The sequence below is a fragment of the Serinus canaria genome, chromosome 9 (genome assembly GCF_022539315.1).
Source record: "Serinus canaria isolate serCan28SL12 chromosome 9, serCan2020, whole genome shotgun sequence".
NCBI lineage: Eukaryota > Metazoa > Chordata > Aves > Passeriformes > Fringillidae > Serinus > Serinus canaria.
This window is the reverse complement of record NC_066323.1, coordinates 18,622,979-18,638,458: the sequence shown is the minus strand read 5'-3', so window position 1 is coordinate 18,638,458 and position 15,480 is coordinate 18,622,979. Positions and strand designations below refer to the sequence as shown.

At 44.3% G+C, this 15,480-nt stretch overlaps 1 protein-coding gene across 1 annotated transcript in view; it reads left to right on the top strand.

Annotated features, from left to right (window-relative positions):
- Positions 1-15,480, top strand: part of INPP5D (inositol polyphosphate-5-phosphatase D) — a 49,843-nt gene that overhangs the window by 14,323 nt on the left and 20,040 nt on the right. The window contains 3 exon segments of the mRNA XM_030227256.2: positions 10,795-10,945; positions 13,010-13,181; positions 13,562-13,702. Coding sequence (XP_030083116.2) covers positions 10,795-10,945; positions 13,010-13,181; positions 13,562-13,702 — 464 coding nt within the window.

The window sequence follows — 15,480 nt, the reverse complement described above, 5'->3', positions numbered from 1 at the left end:
GAATGGGGCCAGTACAACCTACACGGGCTGCAGCATATTGCTGACATCAATGTCAAATATAAAGATACAATCACCTTTGAATATCAACTGAAAGTATTGTCCTGGTTGCACTTGTTTTAGGTAAACAGGGTCTGCTTCACCAATACTCTTCAAATTTACCTTTTGGTAGTTGAAGTTATTACAGCTTTTAAATTAAATTTAGTATCCTTGAGTTTTCAGATTGCTGCATAAATGCATGCAAATCTTGATTCCAAATGACAAAATACTTTAGGGAAACGAAACAGATTTTAGCAAAGATAGCTCAGACTCAGTTGTTTCAGTCCCTCTGAAAGAATGAAGTCACAATGCAGCTTTTGGTTGTTCCCAGACCTTTGCCCAGCTGTCTGACTTATGTCTTCCATTTGTACTTCTGTCAGAGTTTTCAGTCTTGCTTCTCCTCTGAAAGTCTAAACTGCTTGAGGTCTGTTCCATCCCAGGGTTCTGAAGTTGTCCCTCTGCAGTATTTTAAAATATTTAAAATACTGTATTTAAAATTTTCAAGATGCAGCGCAACTGGGTTCAGCAAACCCCATGGACAAAGGATGGTGAAGCTCCCTGTGGGCTGGGGTTGCTCTCTGTTAGCAGACTGGTGAGACTGAGTTAAAATTTCCAAGCAGCTCTGCATGAAGCCTTATTCTCCAAAACTTGATGGAGTTGTAGTGACCTGTGCTGTTTAACAGCCTTAGTACCAAGTGTTCCTTGTGATCAGACATGGCAGGAGCCACAGGCAGGCAGTGGTTGCTCACAGAGGCCCTGAGTAGACTGTTGTCATTGTACATTCCTGTGCATGCAAACCCAGAAATCCTGAGTCAAATTTTAGGGGCCAAAGTGTAACAAAAAATGTGTAACATCCACTATTTTTGTTCCAGAAGTGCAGCTTAGGGGAGAACATAAAAGGAGAGAGTTTGAAGGGTGTTTTCTGTCTGGTTTTAGTTTTGTGGTTAGTTTTGCTAAATTATGGTGCTCCTGCAGGCTGGGTTCTGTATCTGTTCAGTCAGCAGCTACGGCTCAGGGCTTCCAACTGATTAAGAGTTTGCAGTAACTGAATGAAATAAGGGACAGCCCCTTGAAAGAAAGGACAAGTGGTCATCCTTAGTGTCTCAAACATAGTAATCAGTTGCTGTAGCTAAAGCCTGAGAAATTCTGCAGACTCAAGACAGGAAATTGTAACTAAGTCTTCTGCCCTTACTGTGCATTGCTTAGGGGTTTGAATTATGCAATCCCATAAAATTATGCAGTACAATGTGGTGCATGCAGCTGCTTCTCATGTATCTTCTGCCTGCATTGCTTTGCTTCAGCAGTATATCTTCAATAAGTATTACATTTTTAATCTTACATTTTTCCTTTCCTACTGGATAGTTTATGTAATTTATGCGTATTTAGTGCTTGGTGACACTTGAAACTGGGACTCATTCAGCCAAGGGAAAGCAGAGAGCTGATTATAGATCCTCCACTGTCTGCTGCACAGGTTGGAGATCCCCAGGAGCTCAGTTTTAGACTGCTGTGGGCTGAGGGATCCTGCCAAGTTGTGCATACACAGCCACTGGGGGCATGTCTTCACCTGTTTCAGGGAAAAGTTCTTTTTCTAGGACTCCAAACACCACACACAGTGGCCTGGGTATATATTTATTGCCTTCTCCAGAGGGAAAAGCTGAAGGGAGCTTGGGAACTTCCACAAGAAACAAGTAACCTGCAATAGTTCTCCAGTCCAGGTAATGTCAGCTGAGAGCACTGACAGAATCACAACGATGACCTCCACTAAGTGCCTTCAGAAAAACTGACTGTTCTACATTTGCTGTCTTGGGTGCCTTTATAGCTCTTGGGGACCCATGTTTTCAAGCTTATCTTGGTAAGCACTAGAGCTAGATACTTTATGAAGAAATTAAAATGGAAGTTTTCATTTAACTTCAAGTGTTGAAACTCTTCAGTGGAATACCAAAAAGTACAAGGCTTGTGATAAAATCAAAAAAGTTCTTAGAAGTAGCATACTCCAAAACTTTTATTTAAATTCCACCTACACACTACAGAAGTGCTAAAAAAAATGCATCAGATCCTCATGGATCTGCAGTCCTTGCTCATTCATCATCAACTCATCTGACTTGCACCCTGTAGTTAAATTTAATACCAGTCCTTCATGTTCCATCATGGAACTGTACTGTTGTTTACTTTTTGTTGATGTAAATCTTATTTATTATAACACAGAGAAATGCTGAAAGGGTTGTTTGCTCAGCAGGGTTCTCCTGGTGCTATAAGCTGAATCATTGTGTGCTGTATTAGCAAAACCTTTTTTGAAAGCCAGAGTTTGAATGGTTTATTTAGTGTGAAGAATGTGAAGAACTAGAACTATCCCAAGTACATGGTCTTGCTGCTTTCTAGAATTGTTTGGTGTTCTTCCTGGCTTCTATCTAACTATATTAGCTGGATATTGGCAATCAACATATTTTTATGTGAACTATGAAGTGCTGGAGCAGAGTGGAATGGGGTCTTTCAGTAGGATCTGAGGACATTGGTTTTATAATTTATGTCTTTAACATGTGTGGAGACTGCCAGTTCAAAAGACTTCCACAAATCCTTTACCTTCCAGAGCTTCTAATACGTTTTTCTCTAGGTTGTAGAATTTTAGCAAGGAACATGAGATAAAAATCTGGCAGCCAATTATACTCTACTGAGAGCTCCTTTCAATATTCCTTTCCTCCATCAGACTCTCCTAATTTGCAAATGTCCCAATTCTGCCATGGGAGCACGCCCTACCTGTGAACATGACTAGTCTTTGGGCTGCCAGAATGAAGCCTGGATGGAATCACAGCGAGAAGAACTCTTGCACAGCCAGAAGACATCAAAAGTGAAAGATATGAGAGTCAGGATCTTTTTTAGGATTAACTGCAACTGGGCTCACATTCCACACATTGCATGTTAAGCATTTGAAATGAAGAATGCATTGTGCTTCTCAAGTCCTTTCCATGACACTGCACATAGGAAAAAAGTGAGATGGCCTTCCCCAACACTGGAAACCTTCAGCATTCCCATTTTTTCTAATTTTTATAAGAATGGAATTGTGATGCAGTGTGAATAATTAATACACAGAGTATCTTAAGTCAGTATCATGCTTAAAGAAATGGAGCTTGCATGTACTGGTATCCTTCAGTTGCACTGGAGGAACAGAGGATTTTTTTATTAATTTTATAGGATTGACAATACAGTAATTTTCTTTTTTTCCTTCTTTAACTCCGATTTTTTTTATGTCTGATTTTCAGCCAGGATCACAAGCTAGAACTAATATATTCTTAGCTGTTATTAAACTGTAATTCCTTGTTTCCTTTCATGAATCATCTCTTTCAGAAATTCTGAATCCCTCTTTCCCAGAACTCTATGAATTCCATAATTTTCACCCAAAGTCTTAAAAGGTCACTGTAGCACAAGTGACATGTATTAACAAACTTGAATATCAGGACCAAACCAAATGTTGAATGAGACAAAAAGCCTCCATCATCTCTCACCTTGGAGGAGACAGCAACTCTTTGCCTTCCATTCCCTCCAACATTATTCAAGGTGTGTGACTTATAACTGCACTTACACTGTGCTATTCTCCACAAAATTTTTATGATATTTTTCCAAGTGTGGAAGTGCTGCTCTGGCCACCCACCAGCATCCTCTGCCTATGTTCCCTAGATTCCTCTCCTTACCTCTTCTCTCGTGCTTAGTTCCCTGGCAGAGGCCCTCTTGCTGAGCTTTATCCAGCAGCAGAACTCCTTTGCCAACCCACAAGTTCTCACCTCCTATATAAGTTCATTTCTTTATTGACCCTCCAGGTCACAGGAGCCCTCTTTTCCTCAGGCACACCCTTGCTTCTCTCCCTCTGTGCTCCTAGGCAGCTCCATTTCTTCCAAGCCCCAGGTGTTGTATTCAGATTAGAGTACATTTCTATTTTGGAAAGTAGCTGTTTCTCCCAGCTGTGATTCCTGTCTACAATCTCATTTTTGTGAGATGCTCCTAAAATTTCTTAGCACAAGATTCGATTTAAAAATAAGGCAGGTTTGCTAACAAAATGAAAGTGAAACACAACCAACTTGCTAAAAAACACTTTAAAAAGAATTTACCAGGAATCCCTTAGCTCTTAGGTTCACTTCTTTAGTGAAATACAAAAGGCTTGTCTACATGAGAGCCAACTATAAATTTAAAAATGCCACCTAGACTTCCTAGCTAACAGTTTTGAAGACCACTTTTTTCCCAAACTTCAATACATAATATTTTTTTTCAAATCTAAAAGAAGAGAAGAGTTTCTCCCAGCCTTTCTTACCACAGTAGAATTGACCTAAATTACTGCTTTCATTTAAGCTGGTGGGTATTTGCAAGAATTTTGTAACTTTGAAAACTTATTGTCTGTTACTGCAATGCTGATGTTTGTGTTTAAATACCTGTTTTAAGGTACTCTAGTTAGAAAAATTTGGCCTCAAGCAATAGTTTCCTAGTTCCTCCTTGTGCCTTGGCGCAGGAAAGGAAAACGCTTCCTCTTCCTTCTGAGGGCCCCAGACTTCCTGTGCCATCTATTTATACAATTGTTGTAATGAACCCCAAGTTAACCAGTTCCTCTCCAAGTTTAGCATAGACTGTTCATCTTTTTACTCCATGTATTTATTATCCACATGCAACTTCTCTTAAAGTCATGTTCACAGCTGCTCTTCACTAAACTCATGGTTGGAGTGTCTTTGGCAAGGAGTTCTCTTGGCCATATGGCATTACTGGAATACACCAGATCCAAAGACCAGATTACCTGGTCAACAGCCATACAAAAACCTGTTGAAAAGTTCAAGTGGTTGAATTTGGAAAGAGGGTCACAAGTTTTAACCAAAGGCTAGTGATTAAAGGCATTAGTTGTACCTGTCCTTATGAAATGAACAGCCTAGAAGCCAGTTCAGCAAGAAAACAGGAGCAAGCTGTAGCTTGTTGTGCTCAGCCATTGTACTGTGAGCATACAGAGGACTGGAGGAAATTGAAAACTGGAAGGACATGTGGAATTGGGGGCATGCTCTGGGGGACAAGAGACACCAAGACATCCCATGGGAAAGAAGGTTCACAGCTGAAAGGGCTGGAATCAGAAGTGGAAGGTCTGAAAGTCATGGTTTGGGATGCAGTTGAAATGGCAGGGCTGCTGGTGAAAAGCATGGTCATGTTCAGCCTTAGCCATGCTCTTCAAGGGTTCTGGATGTGGATTAAGGAAGCTGGGAGATTTGCAGAGGGCTTTCCGTAGTCACAGAGTTTGGAGAGGCAGGAGGCCTTGCAGGTGTCTGAGCCCAGTGTTGCTCTGGTTTTGGGCTGAGGCAGGATCAGACACTTGCTAGTTGGCTGTGAGGAGTGCCTGGGTGCATGGCACTGCTGTCCCTCGGGGCCTTGCAGCACCTCTGGTTGCCATCTTCTTTAGAAGAGAATTTAAAACTTGTAAGACTGCTGCTGTGACATCTCCAGGTTGTCCCTTTGCCAGATCATGCAAGTCCCTTTCTTCTGAGCTTTCTGTGTGAAACCCATTTTCCGACTCTTCATTCTTTCTTGGAAATTTTCCGTGGGACTTTCTATGGTACTTTATAAGTACCATAGGTGCCCCAAGCTGGCCACAGCAATCCAGCTAAAGATTTATGAAACTGAGTACAGCAGAAGAATTTTTACTTGCATCTTGTATGACACTCTCATTAATAGATCTTGGAGAGACTTCTGCTTTGGTTGTAGCTTCCCACTATAAAATTGCTGCTCAGTCTCTGATTCACTGTTCTCCAGATTCCTATGTACAGCTCTGCTGTTTTGTGGGCTGTTCTCTAAATTGTATACATTCACCAGGTGTTTTCTTTCCATATGTTGTGGCTGCCGTCAGCATAAAGCTGAAGGTATCGGTGGGGATGATGGAAGAATCCCCATGGAAGGAGAGCCTGCCTTCCACAACTCTCTGGTGTCCCATGAGCCCTGTGAGCACATTTCTGGGGATGTGGTGTGTTGCCATGGAGATGACACTTGCCATCCCCGTTTATAATGACTTGAAACAATTCACTGTGCAATTAAAACAAGATCTATCCTGTGATAACCCTGAGGAAACAGTTACTTAATAAATGCAAGCAGGGGGGCGGGAAATGGATTTCATTGTTGGCTTTGCTGGGGTGGCTCCAGCTTGCTCTGTGCTGCCCCATCCTGCTTTGGTTTGTTCACAGTGCCCTGTTCTGCCTCTGCTTCCTGTCTCAAAATCCAGAACAAGCTTGTGTAAAGTTTGGGCTGCATTTTGCCTCACTCCTGTCATCCAGTGTAGTTGTTTGGAGGATGTTTATTAATAGTTTACCATCAATCCAGTTTTTGGTAATGTGCTCCGCAACCATCTACAACCTGACTCAATACCTGTACTTCATTATCCACCTCCACTTCTTCTTCCCCACCTATAAACCTTTGCCACAAGTTCAAGTGGGAAGAAAGCAGATGTCCTAGCAGATGTCCTAGATTTCGGCTGCTTTCCTCACTTCCTGGCAGAGGCCAGCCCTCAGCATCCTGTGCACTCACAGCAACATTACTGAACGTGACTTTCAACTGGTTCAACTGATGCTGCTCAGGCATCATCCCTGCAGTCCCAGGCAGTGCTGGCTGGAGTCACACCACAGCCTCAGTCATGGTCCTCTTGCTCTGTGGCTGGGAGCAAAATAATGAGCTTTTGGATTTGGAGGGGTTCATGCAGCGCAGGCAGTATCTGAGCACCTTGCACTTGTGTGCCAAACAACATGACTGTTGTCTGTCATGTAGGCTTTGTTCTCATCCCCTCCCCAAGCGGAGAAGCAGTGTAACAAAATCTTGCTTTTACTGTTTTCTCTTCCATTTCAAACAGTGTAGTGTTTGCTGTGCCTCTCTGCAGAGGGAGGCAGCACAAAGCAGGGTGCCCTGCTCTCTTGTGAGGAGTGAGGATGTTTGGGGGGGTGTTTGAACTGGGAGGAGCTTGTTTCATAGTGCAGGTAAAAGGCAGAGGGGGCAGCTGGACATGGCTGTGTGTTGGAGGGGTGCAGTCCTTCCCATACACTTTCTCTGTTGAGGTCCTTGCAAATAATAACAATTATAACACAAAAGTAAATTAAGTAGAATAATCAAATTATTTTGCTTTCAGACTTTCATGATAGCTGAGCTGATATGTAGCAAGGTGGTGCCACTGCCTTTTTGTGGTGTGGGGGAAGAACCCTTGAGCACCCCCACCATGAGTGTGTGCTGAGCAGGTTTGAGGCAGCCCATCCTTCCCTCTGTACTTGGCCATGGCTGGTTGGAGCTCCTGACCCTGCCGGTTCCCCATTTTCTTATTTCCGCTCTCACCTATCTCTGTGCAGTTTCTCGGGCCACATGTTCAGTTCTTTATTGAATTCTGTCTTAAAATATGAAATGCTATCCTTTATTTTTCTGTGTGCCATGGGGAGTTGGTCTTTTTTCTCCTGACTGGACTTGGGGGCTGTCAGAGGACCTGGCACTGCTGGAATGGAGGCTGCTTCTCTTTGAGAATGAGCATCTGGGTTCAGATGCATGCAAAGCCCAGCTTCTTGACATGGACATAAATTCCACTTATCCTTGAGGGTGGAGAAGGAGGGCTTCATCAAGAAAGCTGGCTGGGTGCAGTAGGCCAAGTTAACAGAGCAGAAGGGGTGTGTAACAGTAGGGCCTCTCTCCTCACGTGTGCATCCAGCCAGGCTGCACAAGAGCTAGGGCTGACCATGCTGGGGACTTTGAGCTGGAACACAGGCTTTGGACTGTGCAGTGAGTTAGGGGAAGGAGTCCTGTTGCAAAATGCTCCTCCTTCTGCTTACTACGGAGACCAGAATGGTTTCAGAGACTGAACTATCCTTGGCAGCAAAAAGTGCTAATTCAGCCTTTCCTACCACTTCTATCAAGACTCTGTTTGGCCTTAAAAGCGCTGTTCACAGCTGTCTGTCTTCCTGCAGGCACCCTGGGAGAGCAGGAGCTGAGGGGCAGAATGAGGCTGAAAAGACACTGTTTGGGCACTGAGGGTGGCAGGGATGCTGTGCAGTAACAGGACAGGGGCCTTCAGGCACAGTCAGGGGAGATCGGGGGAATCAGGCAGGTGGGGAAGTAGCAAAGAAAAATGAAGGAGGAGTTTGGAAAGAGGAGTGGAGCAGGCTGCAGTGATTCCAGAGGTGAGACAGCACCGACAGCAAAGATTTTCTCCTACATGGCAAACCCTGACTCTGTTTGTCCTTGTTGTGTTTTAGGGTCTCTGTGTGTGCCCTGATAGGGCTGATGCCTTTTCCCAGGTGCCCTATGGAGTAGCTTAGGGCAAAGCAAGCCACCCCAAGCCTTGTTCCTCATGAGCTCCAGCCCGTCTGTGGGGGCTGCAGGTGGGCAGAAGGCAGCCCAGGCAGGGTAATCCAGAGGGTGAAGTGTGGGTAACACTGCCATGGGCACGTCACAGACTGTGCTGCCACCCTGTCACCAGAGCTGCTAACAGTGCCCTCTGGGCTGCTGGGGGTGGTGCTGGACAATGAATAATCACAAAAATGGGGATTTCAGAGAAGGAGGTACTGCTTGGAAGATGAAGAGAGTAGCATGGTAGACTGGATGAACTATTCCAGGTCTGTTCAGTGCAGCACTGTGACCTCAGGATCCTTTCATACAATGGATTAGAGCTGTTTTTTCTCAATGGTTTTCCCTGATTCCCAGCCTTCACACTTGGCACCAAGAAGCAGTAGAGTCTGGGAGGACCCAGGCACTATTTGCATTAATTGGTGTAAATGAGAAGTCATTCTGAATGTGCAGAGTCTGTGCTGCTCTAGAGGAGCAAGATTTGGCCTATACTGGGTAGGATCATGCGATGTTTTAACCAATGATTTGTTTCAACATCTCTGGCCTCAAAAAATATAATCTAGTGTTTGCCCAAGCATTTCCTTCATGCTGAACATGACATTTTCCAATGTATGAGAATAATAAATCTTGTTAAATGCAGAAGCAGTTATGTGGAAGACAGAAGAGGAGGCTTTACAGGCATAGCTCTCAGAAACATCACCCATGTCTGTTGTGAAAATGTGCCTTGCTGAGCCTTTAAAGACATTCAGGTGTAGCTAAAAATGAAAGGTATTTTTAATGGCAGGCTTGAGGGCACTGATGACTTCAAATGCAGTTCACTATTGAAAGCACTGTCCCAATTTCTGGCCTGAGATTTTATTCTTTAGGAAAAGGTAAGAAGAAATCTTGTTGGTGCTAAGACTCAGTGAAGACATTTTCCTGTGTTTTGCCGTGGTTTTTGCTCACATCTTGCCTGTTTAATTTCTTGGATTTTCCACATTCGCCTTTCAAACAAAAAAGTTCACAGAGAATACCAAGAAACCAAGCAAAGACGAATGGCAAGTAAATAAGCTTGTTCAAACATGTATTGAAACTTTGTATGTGTTACTTTTTGCCAGCAATCATTGCAATCCCAAAATAAATTTAAATACTCTGCCTGTTAGTCAGAGGCAGAATGTCACACGTTATATGAAATTGAAATCACAGCTTTAATTCCTTGCTAATTAATCATGTTTCCTATGCAAAATCTAGTTTTATGCATGAAAAACAGTGCCAGTCAAGCCTGCCATTGGGGTGATCAGCTTTTCCTTCAGATTGCCCAGTTGTGAGCAGTTCCTAGTGTTGATCTTTTAAGTCAAGAACAACAGCCTTGAAGGGATGGAAAACAACTGCTCTCTCCCATTCTGCCCCCACTTCTTGATCTTTTATGGCAGATATAGACAGGGCCTTCTTGATTTGGTTTCTGTGGGAAAACCTTTTGTCCAGGAGGAGCACCCTGACAGGAAGAGGATGCCCCAAGGAAAGGGATCAGAGCTTTGGCTGTGTGTTGCTGTAGCCTTGGGATTGGACAGTACTTCAGTGCAGTTTGGAAGGTGATGCAGGGTCCTTTCCCTTGGTCAGAAGGTCTGTACTGAGCCATGAGAGACCGTGTCTCTCTTTGGTAGGGTCTGTGGTTGAAGAAAGGGGGCAGAGCTGCAGGGATAGCAGCTGTTCCTGCTGGCAGAGTCACTGTGGCAATGTGTGGATATAATTACACTGAAGCTTTGGCTCTGAACACCTCTAAAACCTTATCCCTGTGTTTGGCCTCTGTGGGTAACCATTTGCTGAGATTAATGGCCAGGGTGTGCTTGAGACAGATTTGGTCACAGAATTCAGCTGGCACACACGGTGTCATGCCTTGTGTGTTTGCAGTCCTTGCCACTCTCTAAACCTCCATCCCAGCATTTCTGTGTGGGCAGCACCTTGTTTCATTTGAACCCAGTTCTGAGCCTTTGAATCCTGGAAGGGATGCTAATGTCTGGATTTAGCCATGTTTACCTTGCAATTTCACAAGAAAAATCTTCCTGGATACCACAAAATATTACACAGTCTAAGGGCTTTGAGATGAGTAAAGGAGAGAATACAAAGATTAATCCAGTAGAATTATTTGTTTTTAAAATCTTCCTTTGCTGTGAACCCAATCACCCTGAACCCAGTGAGAGAGCTCTTCCATTGGGCTTCAGTGAGTCTTTGAGGTTGGTGTCTGTGCTGACTCTGGCTGGAATGTGTGAGCTTATCTGTCTGTTTGTTCTGCATAGAGCCTGTGGTCAGATGGGCAGCAAGACCAGGGCAGGTTCTCTTCTGGGCAGCAGCAGTGGCTTTTCTCTCTCTCTATGGCTTTGTTTTTCCTTCTGCAAGGGGCAGTGTTTGTGTGGTAGGAAATCCCAAGCCATGACTGTGGTTTTTTTTCAGGCATCAGAAGGTGTTCCTGTGAAGTATTTTCAGAACCTGGAGGAACTGATAGAGTATTACAAGAAGGAGAACATGGGTCTGGTGTGGCACCTCAAATATCCAGTGCCACGGGAAGAGGAGGAGGCTGCTGATGAATTGGAGGAGGACACTGGTAAGAAACCCATGATGTGACTTGGTGATGCAGACCCTTGACTCATACCTCTTGACTGGAGATAGGCAGTGCAGGCAGGAGATTAGAACATGTTCTGCCATAAAATAGAGCAGAGCATAGAGAGGCCTGAGCTGGCAAGGCCCTGTGGCAGTGAACCCTCATGTCTCCTGTGGTACAGCACGTGAAGCATCAGTTTAGCTCACCTGAGGGAATACACTGAGACCCTTTGTAAAAGTATAATGCATCTGATTTGGGAGATGGCTGTTTATGTCCAGCCATCTCCCAAACCTCTCCTTGTCCTGCATCCTCTCCTTGTCCTGCATCTGTAGGGCCTCTCTCAAAACAGAGATGCTCCCTTGGGACTTGAAGCACATTTCTCTGATGTGCCATGCACCTGCAGCTGCTGAGGGGCATCTGAAACTCCTCAGCTGCCCTGCTCTAGGGGACATCTTTGACAGTCCAAAGCAAAAGGCACAGCTCTGGCAGTGGCAGACAGTCTAACTCCATGAGGCAGGTATATGATGAAGAGGTGTGATTGGCATCATCCCAACTATTTTATATCAAATGCCACTGTGGGTTACTGACACTCACTGGTTTCAAATAATTCCTTGGATTTTTCCTGGATCACCCCTTGGATATGTCATAGTTCTCCTACAGGAAGGTAATGTCCACAGAGCCATCCTTCCTGTCCTGTGTGATGTCTGTCTGGAAATGATAAGCACTGCAATCAAACTTGTCTAAAGGACACAATCCCTGGGACAGGCAGACAGGCCCTATGAACTAGGGCAGACTATTGTGCCTGTGCAACCCAGAGTCTGTGTAACCCTTTGATGGAATCCACTGTATATCTAACAGGAGCTAGAAGATTTTGGTATGCATTTTCTGGAAGAAATAGAACAAAATTTTGCAAAGCTGCTCAGGAAAGATATTCCTGGCTTTTGGCCAGTTGTACTGAGTCTCCAGCTCCCAGGGCTGGGGAGGGAACTACACCAAAAATAATACAGAGAGAGGCAAGCAGCAGGGAATGAAGTTCCATCCAAGACTAAGAGCCTTCAGATGAAGAGAGATTAGCACTGGGTCTGGGCTGCTCATGTACAGAATTTAGTTTTGTTAAGGCACTTTGTGCCATCATGGTGGAGCCATGTAGGGCCTACAGATGTCTGATCATCTTAGATGTGAAACTGCAGAGGTGGAAGATGAGCACCCTGCAGATTAACCACCCATGGCTCAGTGCTGTGGTGGCTCTGAATCACAGCAGCAGCCCAGAAGCAGCGGGTCAGTCCTGGGGGTCTTTTTGTAATGCAAATTCCACCATTAGGAAATAACCAAACAAAACCTCACAACTCAACCAGCTACAAAACAACATGTGTAACAAACTGTTGGAGCAATTGGTATGAAAAGAAAGGTAACCATGGTTGGGCTCAGTGGAGATGAACACACTCTTCTCCCAGGAGAGGGAGATATGATGAGCAGCAGGAAAATCCTTTTTCCTTCCAACTCAGTGTCCACAAGACAAGTCAGGATGTTCAGCCCATAGGCACTGGGTCATGGGGTCTATTTTCTCCATCTCCGTTTGCTTACTTTTGTCATTCACTTCTTTCCATTAGCAGTTTCTGGTTCTCCTTCCATCATGTCCCTCCATCCATTCTGCCTCAGTAGCAGATCCCCATGTTAATGGGAATGACATGGGTGAGCTACAGCTATGTTCTCTAAGCATTATATTCAACTTAACAAATTAACCTTCACAGCTGCTGTGCAGATGGGAGAGTCAAAACTGGCTGGGGTTCACTGCAGGCAGAGGCAGAGGCAGAGGCATGTGCTGCCTGCACGTGAGGTTCAAGTCTGACACTTCATCCCACTGCTCTCACACCACTGCCATCCCTGGAAACACAGCTGGGCCAGTGCTGAGCCCTGAGCTTCCCAACTCTGACATCCCCCCACAGACCTGGCAGGAGATGGCTTCTGCAGAGACTGCCCCTGCAGGATGGGCTCTGCCCTGCATGGCATGAGGGACAAGAGGTCCAATTTCTGTGCTGGAATGACTGTGCCTTTCCTTCTTGCTAGACCTGGTACCCACACCTCCTGTCCTGCCCCCACGCAACATGCTCATGGCACTGCCGAGCAGTGAGACAAAGGAGGTCTCTTCTCTCCCTGAAAACTCACGGGTGGCAGACGTGAATAAACTGTCCCTTTCTGAGACACTACTCCAGCGACTGCAGTACCAGGACACAAGCAGGTAAGGAAGGGCATGTGACAGGGCTGCTGAATCAGCCTTCAGCCCAGTTCTGTGCTTGCTGGGCCTCTGTGTTTGATTCAACAAGATTACTCCTCTTTTATACTACCAAATAAAGAACAGAATCAGAGCAACAGTGCATTGACTGCTGTTTACAGTCCAGCTGTTGTCTAGAAAAAATACATTTCTGAATTATTAAAATCACCCATACACTTTCTCCACTGAGGTACAGTTTTCTAATATAAAGGATGAGTAATATCTGAGAGAACTTGGTTTATTAGCCATGTGCCTAAACAGTGGGAATTTGAGAAAAATAAGAAAGCTGTTTGATATTTGGGAGTAGAGAAGAGAGCTGGCTTTTGACCTGTCTGTTTACTTCACAGTGTCTCTGATGAGCATCTTAAACTCATCCAGGATTATCTGCGAGTTCACATCATCAGTGACTTTGAGATGGTGCAGACTGGCTCAAGCAATCTTCCTCAACTGAAGAAATTACTTACAGCTCTTTGCAAAGGACTCTTCAGGTAACTAGAAGCTGTTTTTCAGAGTGTAATGCAATAACACTGTAGTCTAACAAAGGTTCCACATGCATGCATTCAGAACCCTAATTTCTGGCATAAGAAATTGCCTTGCCCTCAAAACCAGTATATTTAGATGTCGTGACCTGTAATTCTGGTCCAGTTTTCTTCTAGGTGGTTTCAGACAGCAGAGTATTATATTTTATGCTTTGTTTAGAAAGAAACAAAACAAAAAATGCACTAACTGATTAACTGCATAATTTGGTAATGCATAAATGACACCCACAGGTTTGTCAAGCACAAGCCATTTATGGAAACAAGCACAAATTAGTGTATAACTAGATTTTAAATACTGATTTTCCTTCCCACTAATGCACTGTAACTTGGATTAATTCCACTGATTTCGGTGAAGGCCAGCTGAAATGAAAAAAGGAAAAAGCCTAGACTCTTGACTACAAATTTTACCTTTTCTATTTGTAGACCTTCCATGTCACAAATAGAAAAACTCTGACAGGGTGCTAGAACATTGCAGAGTTCCCTCCTACTCCGGTGGAAAGATGTTATTTCCCCCTTGTTGATTATAAGCAAAGGGACCAGCTTAAACTTGTGAAGAGCTCTTGGAGCACTCTGTAGCAGAGGGCACATATTTCCACACTTCTCTCCATGGCTTGCCATACCCTTCTCTCTGGTGTATGCAGAGGTGAGGCTGGTTGTGCTGCTGGCCTGATCCTGTTCTCCTAGAAGCCAGCTGCCCACAGAAAAGCCCCTGTGAGGACTGAAGACAGATTGTTCCCAGAGCTGCCCTTCTGCACCCTGCCTGAGTGTTTTGCTTCTCTACACGCAAGGGAGGGGAGACCCAGGTGGCCAGCTAATAATAAACTTGAACAGCGGAAGCTCAAATTGAATGAAATCTCAAGTGAGAGTCTTGTGTTACTAAAATACCTCTGGTGCTGCTGCTGTAATCATGTTTGGTTTCTCCCATTTCCAACTTCTTATTCTACTTAAGTTTATCTGGGTTTCACAACCCTATTCCTCATAAGTGCACATGGAGAAATGAAAGAAAGGAGATGCAGCAAGGCTATAATTTCCTCAACTGCCAGAACATCTTTAACATTTCTGGATTTTCTGTAGGATTTCTGGTAACTGGACATTGCAAAGTGACATCCTAAAGCAGAGCTGGGTGAGTTCTGCTGCTGGTGCAAGCCTGAATGTAGGGACATGTCTTGGTTTGAAAGACAGGCGTCTGTCAAGGAAGATGAGAACCTCCCTTAGAATGGAAAATATGATCCCCTTCCATCCAACTTATTTAACTTTGAAATTAAGGGGCTCTCAGGCAAAGATATGAGAAAAGGAATAACAGTTCTTTACTAGAATATATGTGTGTGTATATATATTCTTACATATTCTATTATATATGTACAAATATATAAAACAAGACAAGCTAAGGACAACAACAGCAGCAACAACAAACAAAACCAGACACCCAGTCCCAGCCTTCTCTCGGCTGCAGGCACTGAGTTGCTTCAAACAGCTGTTGCTGTGTTTTCAAGAGATGGCCTGCACATCACAGTAAATATCCTTTCACTCTTCTCAAACTAAACTTCTCCCAATGTTCCTGCAATTGCTTGCAGCCTCCTGGGGTCTGACTCCATGACTGCAGAAAGCAATGGGACTCTTGGATTTGGGGCCAGAACTATTTGCAGTGACACTGGCCCTAGGTGATCCAGAGCTGAATAGCGGCATTGAAGGAATAAAATTACCAGAACCAGATTCCTACATGTGCC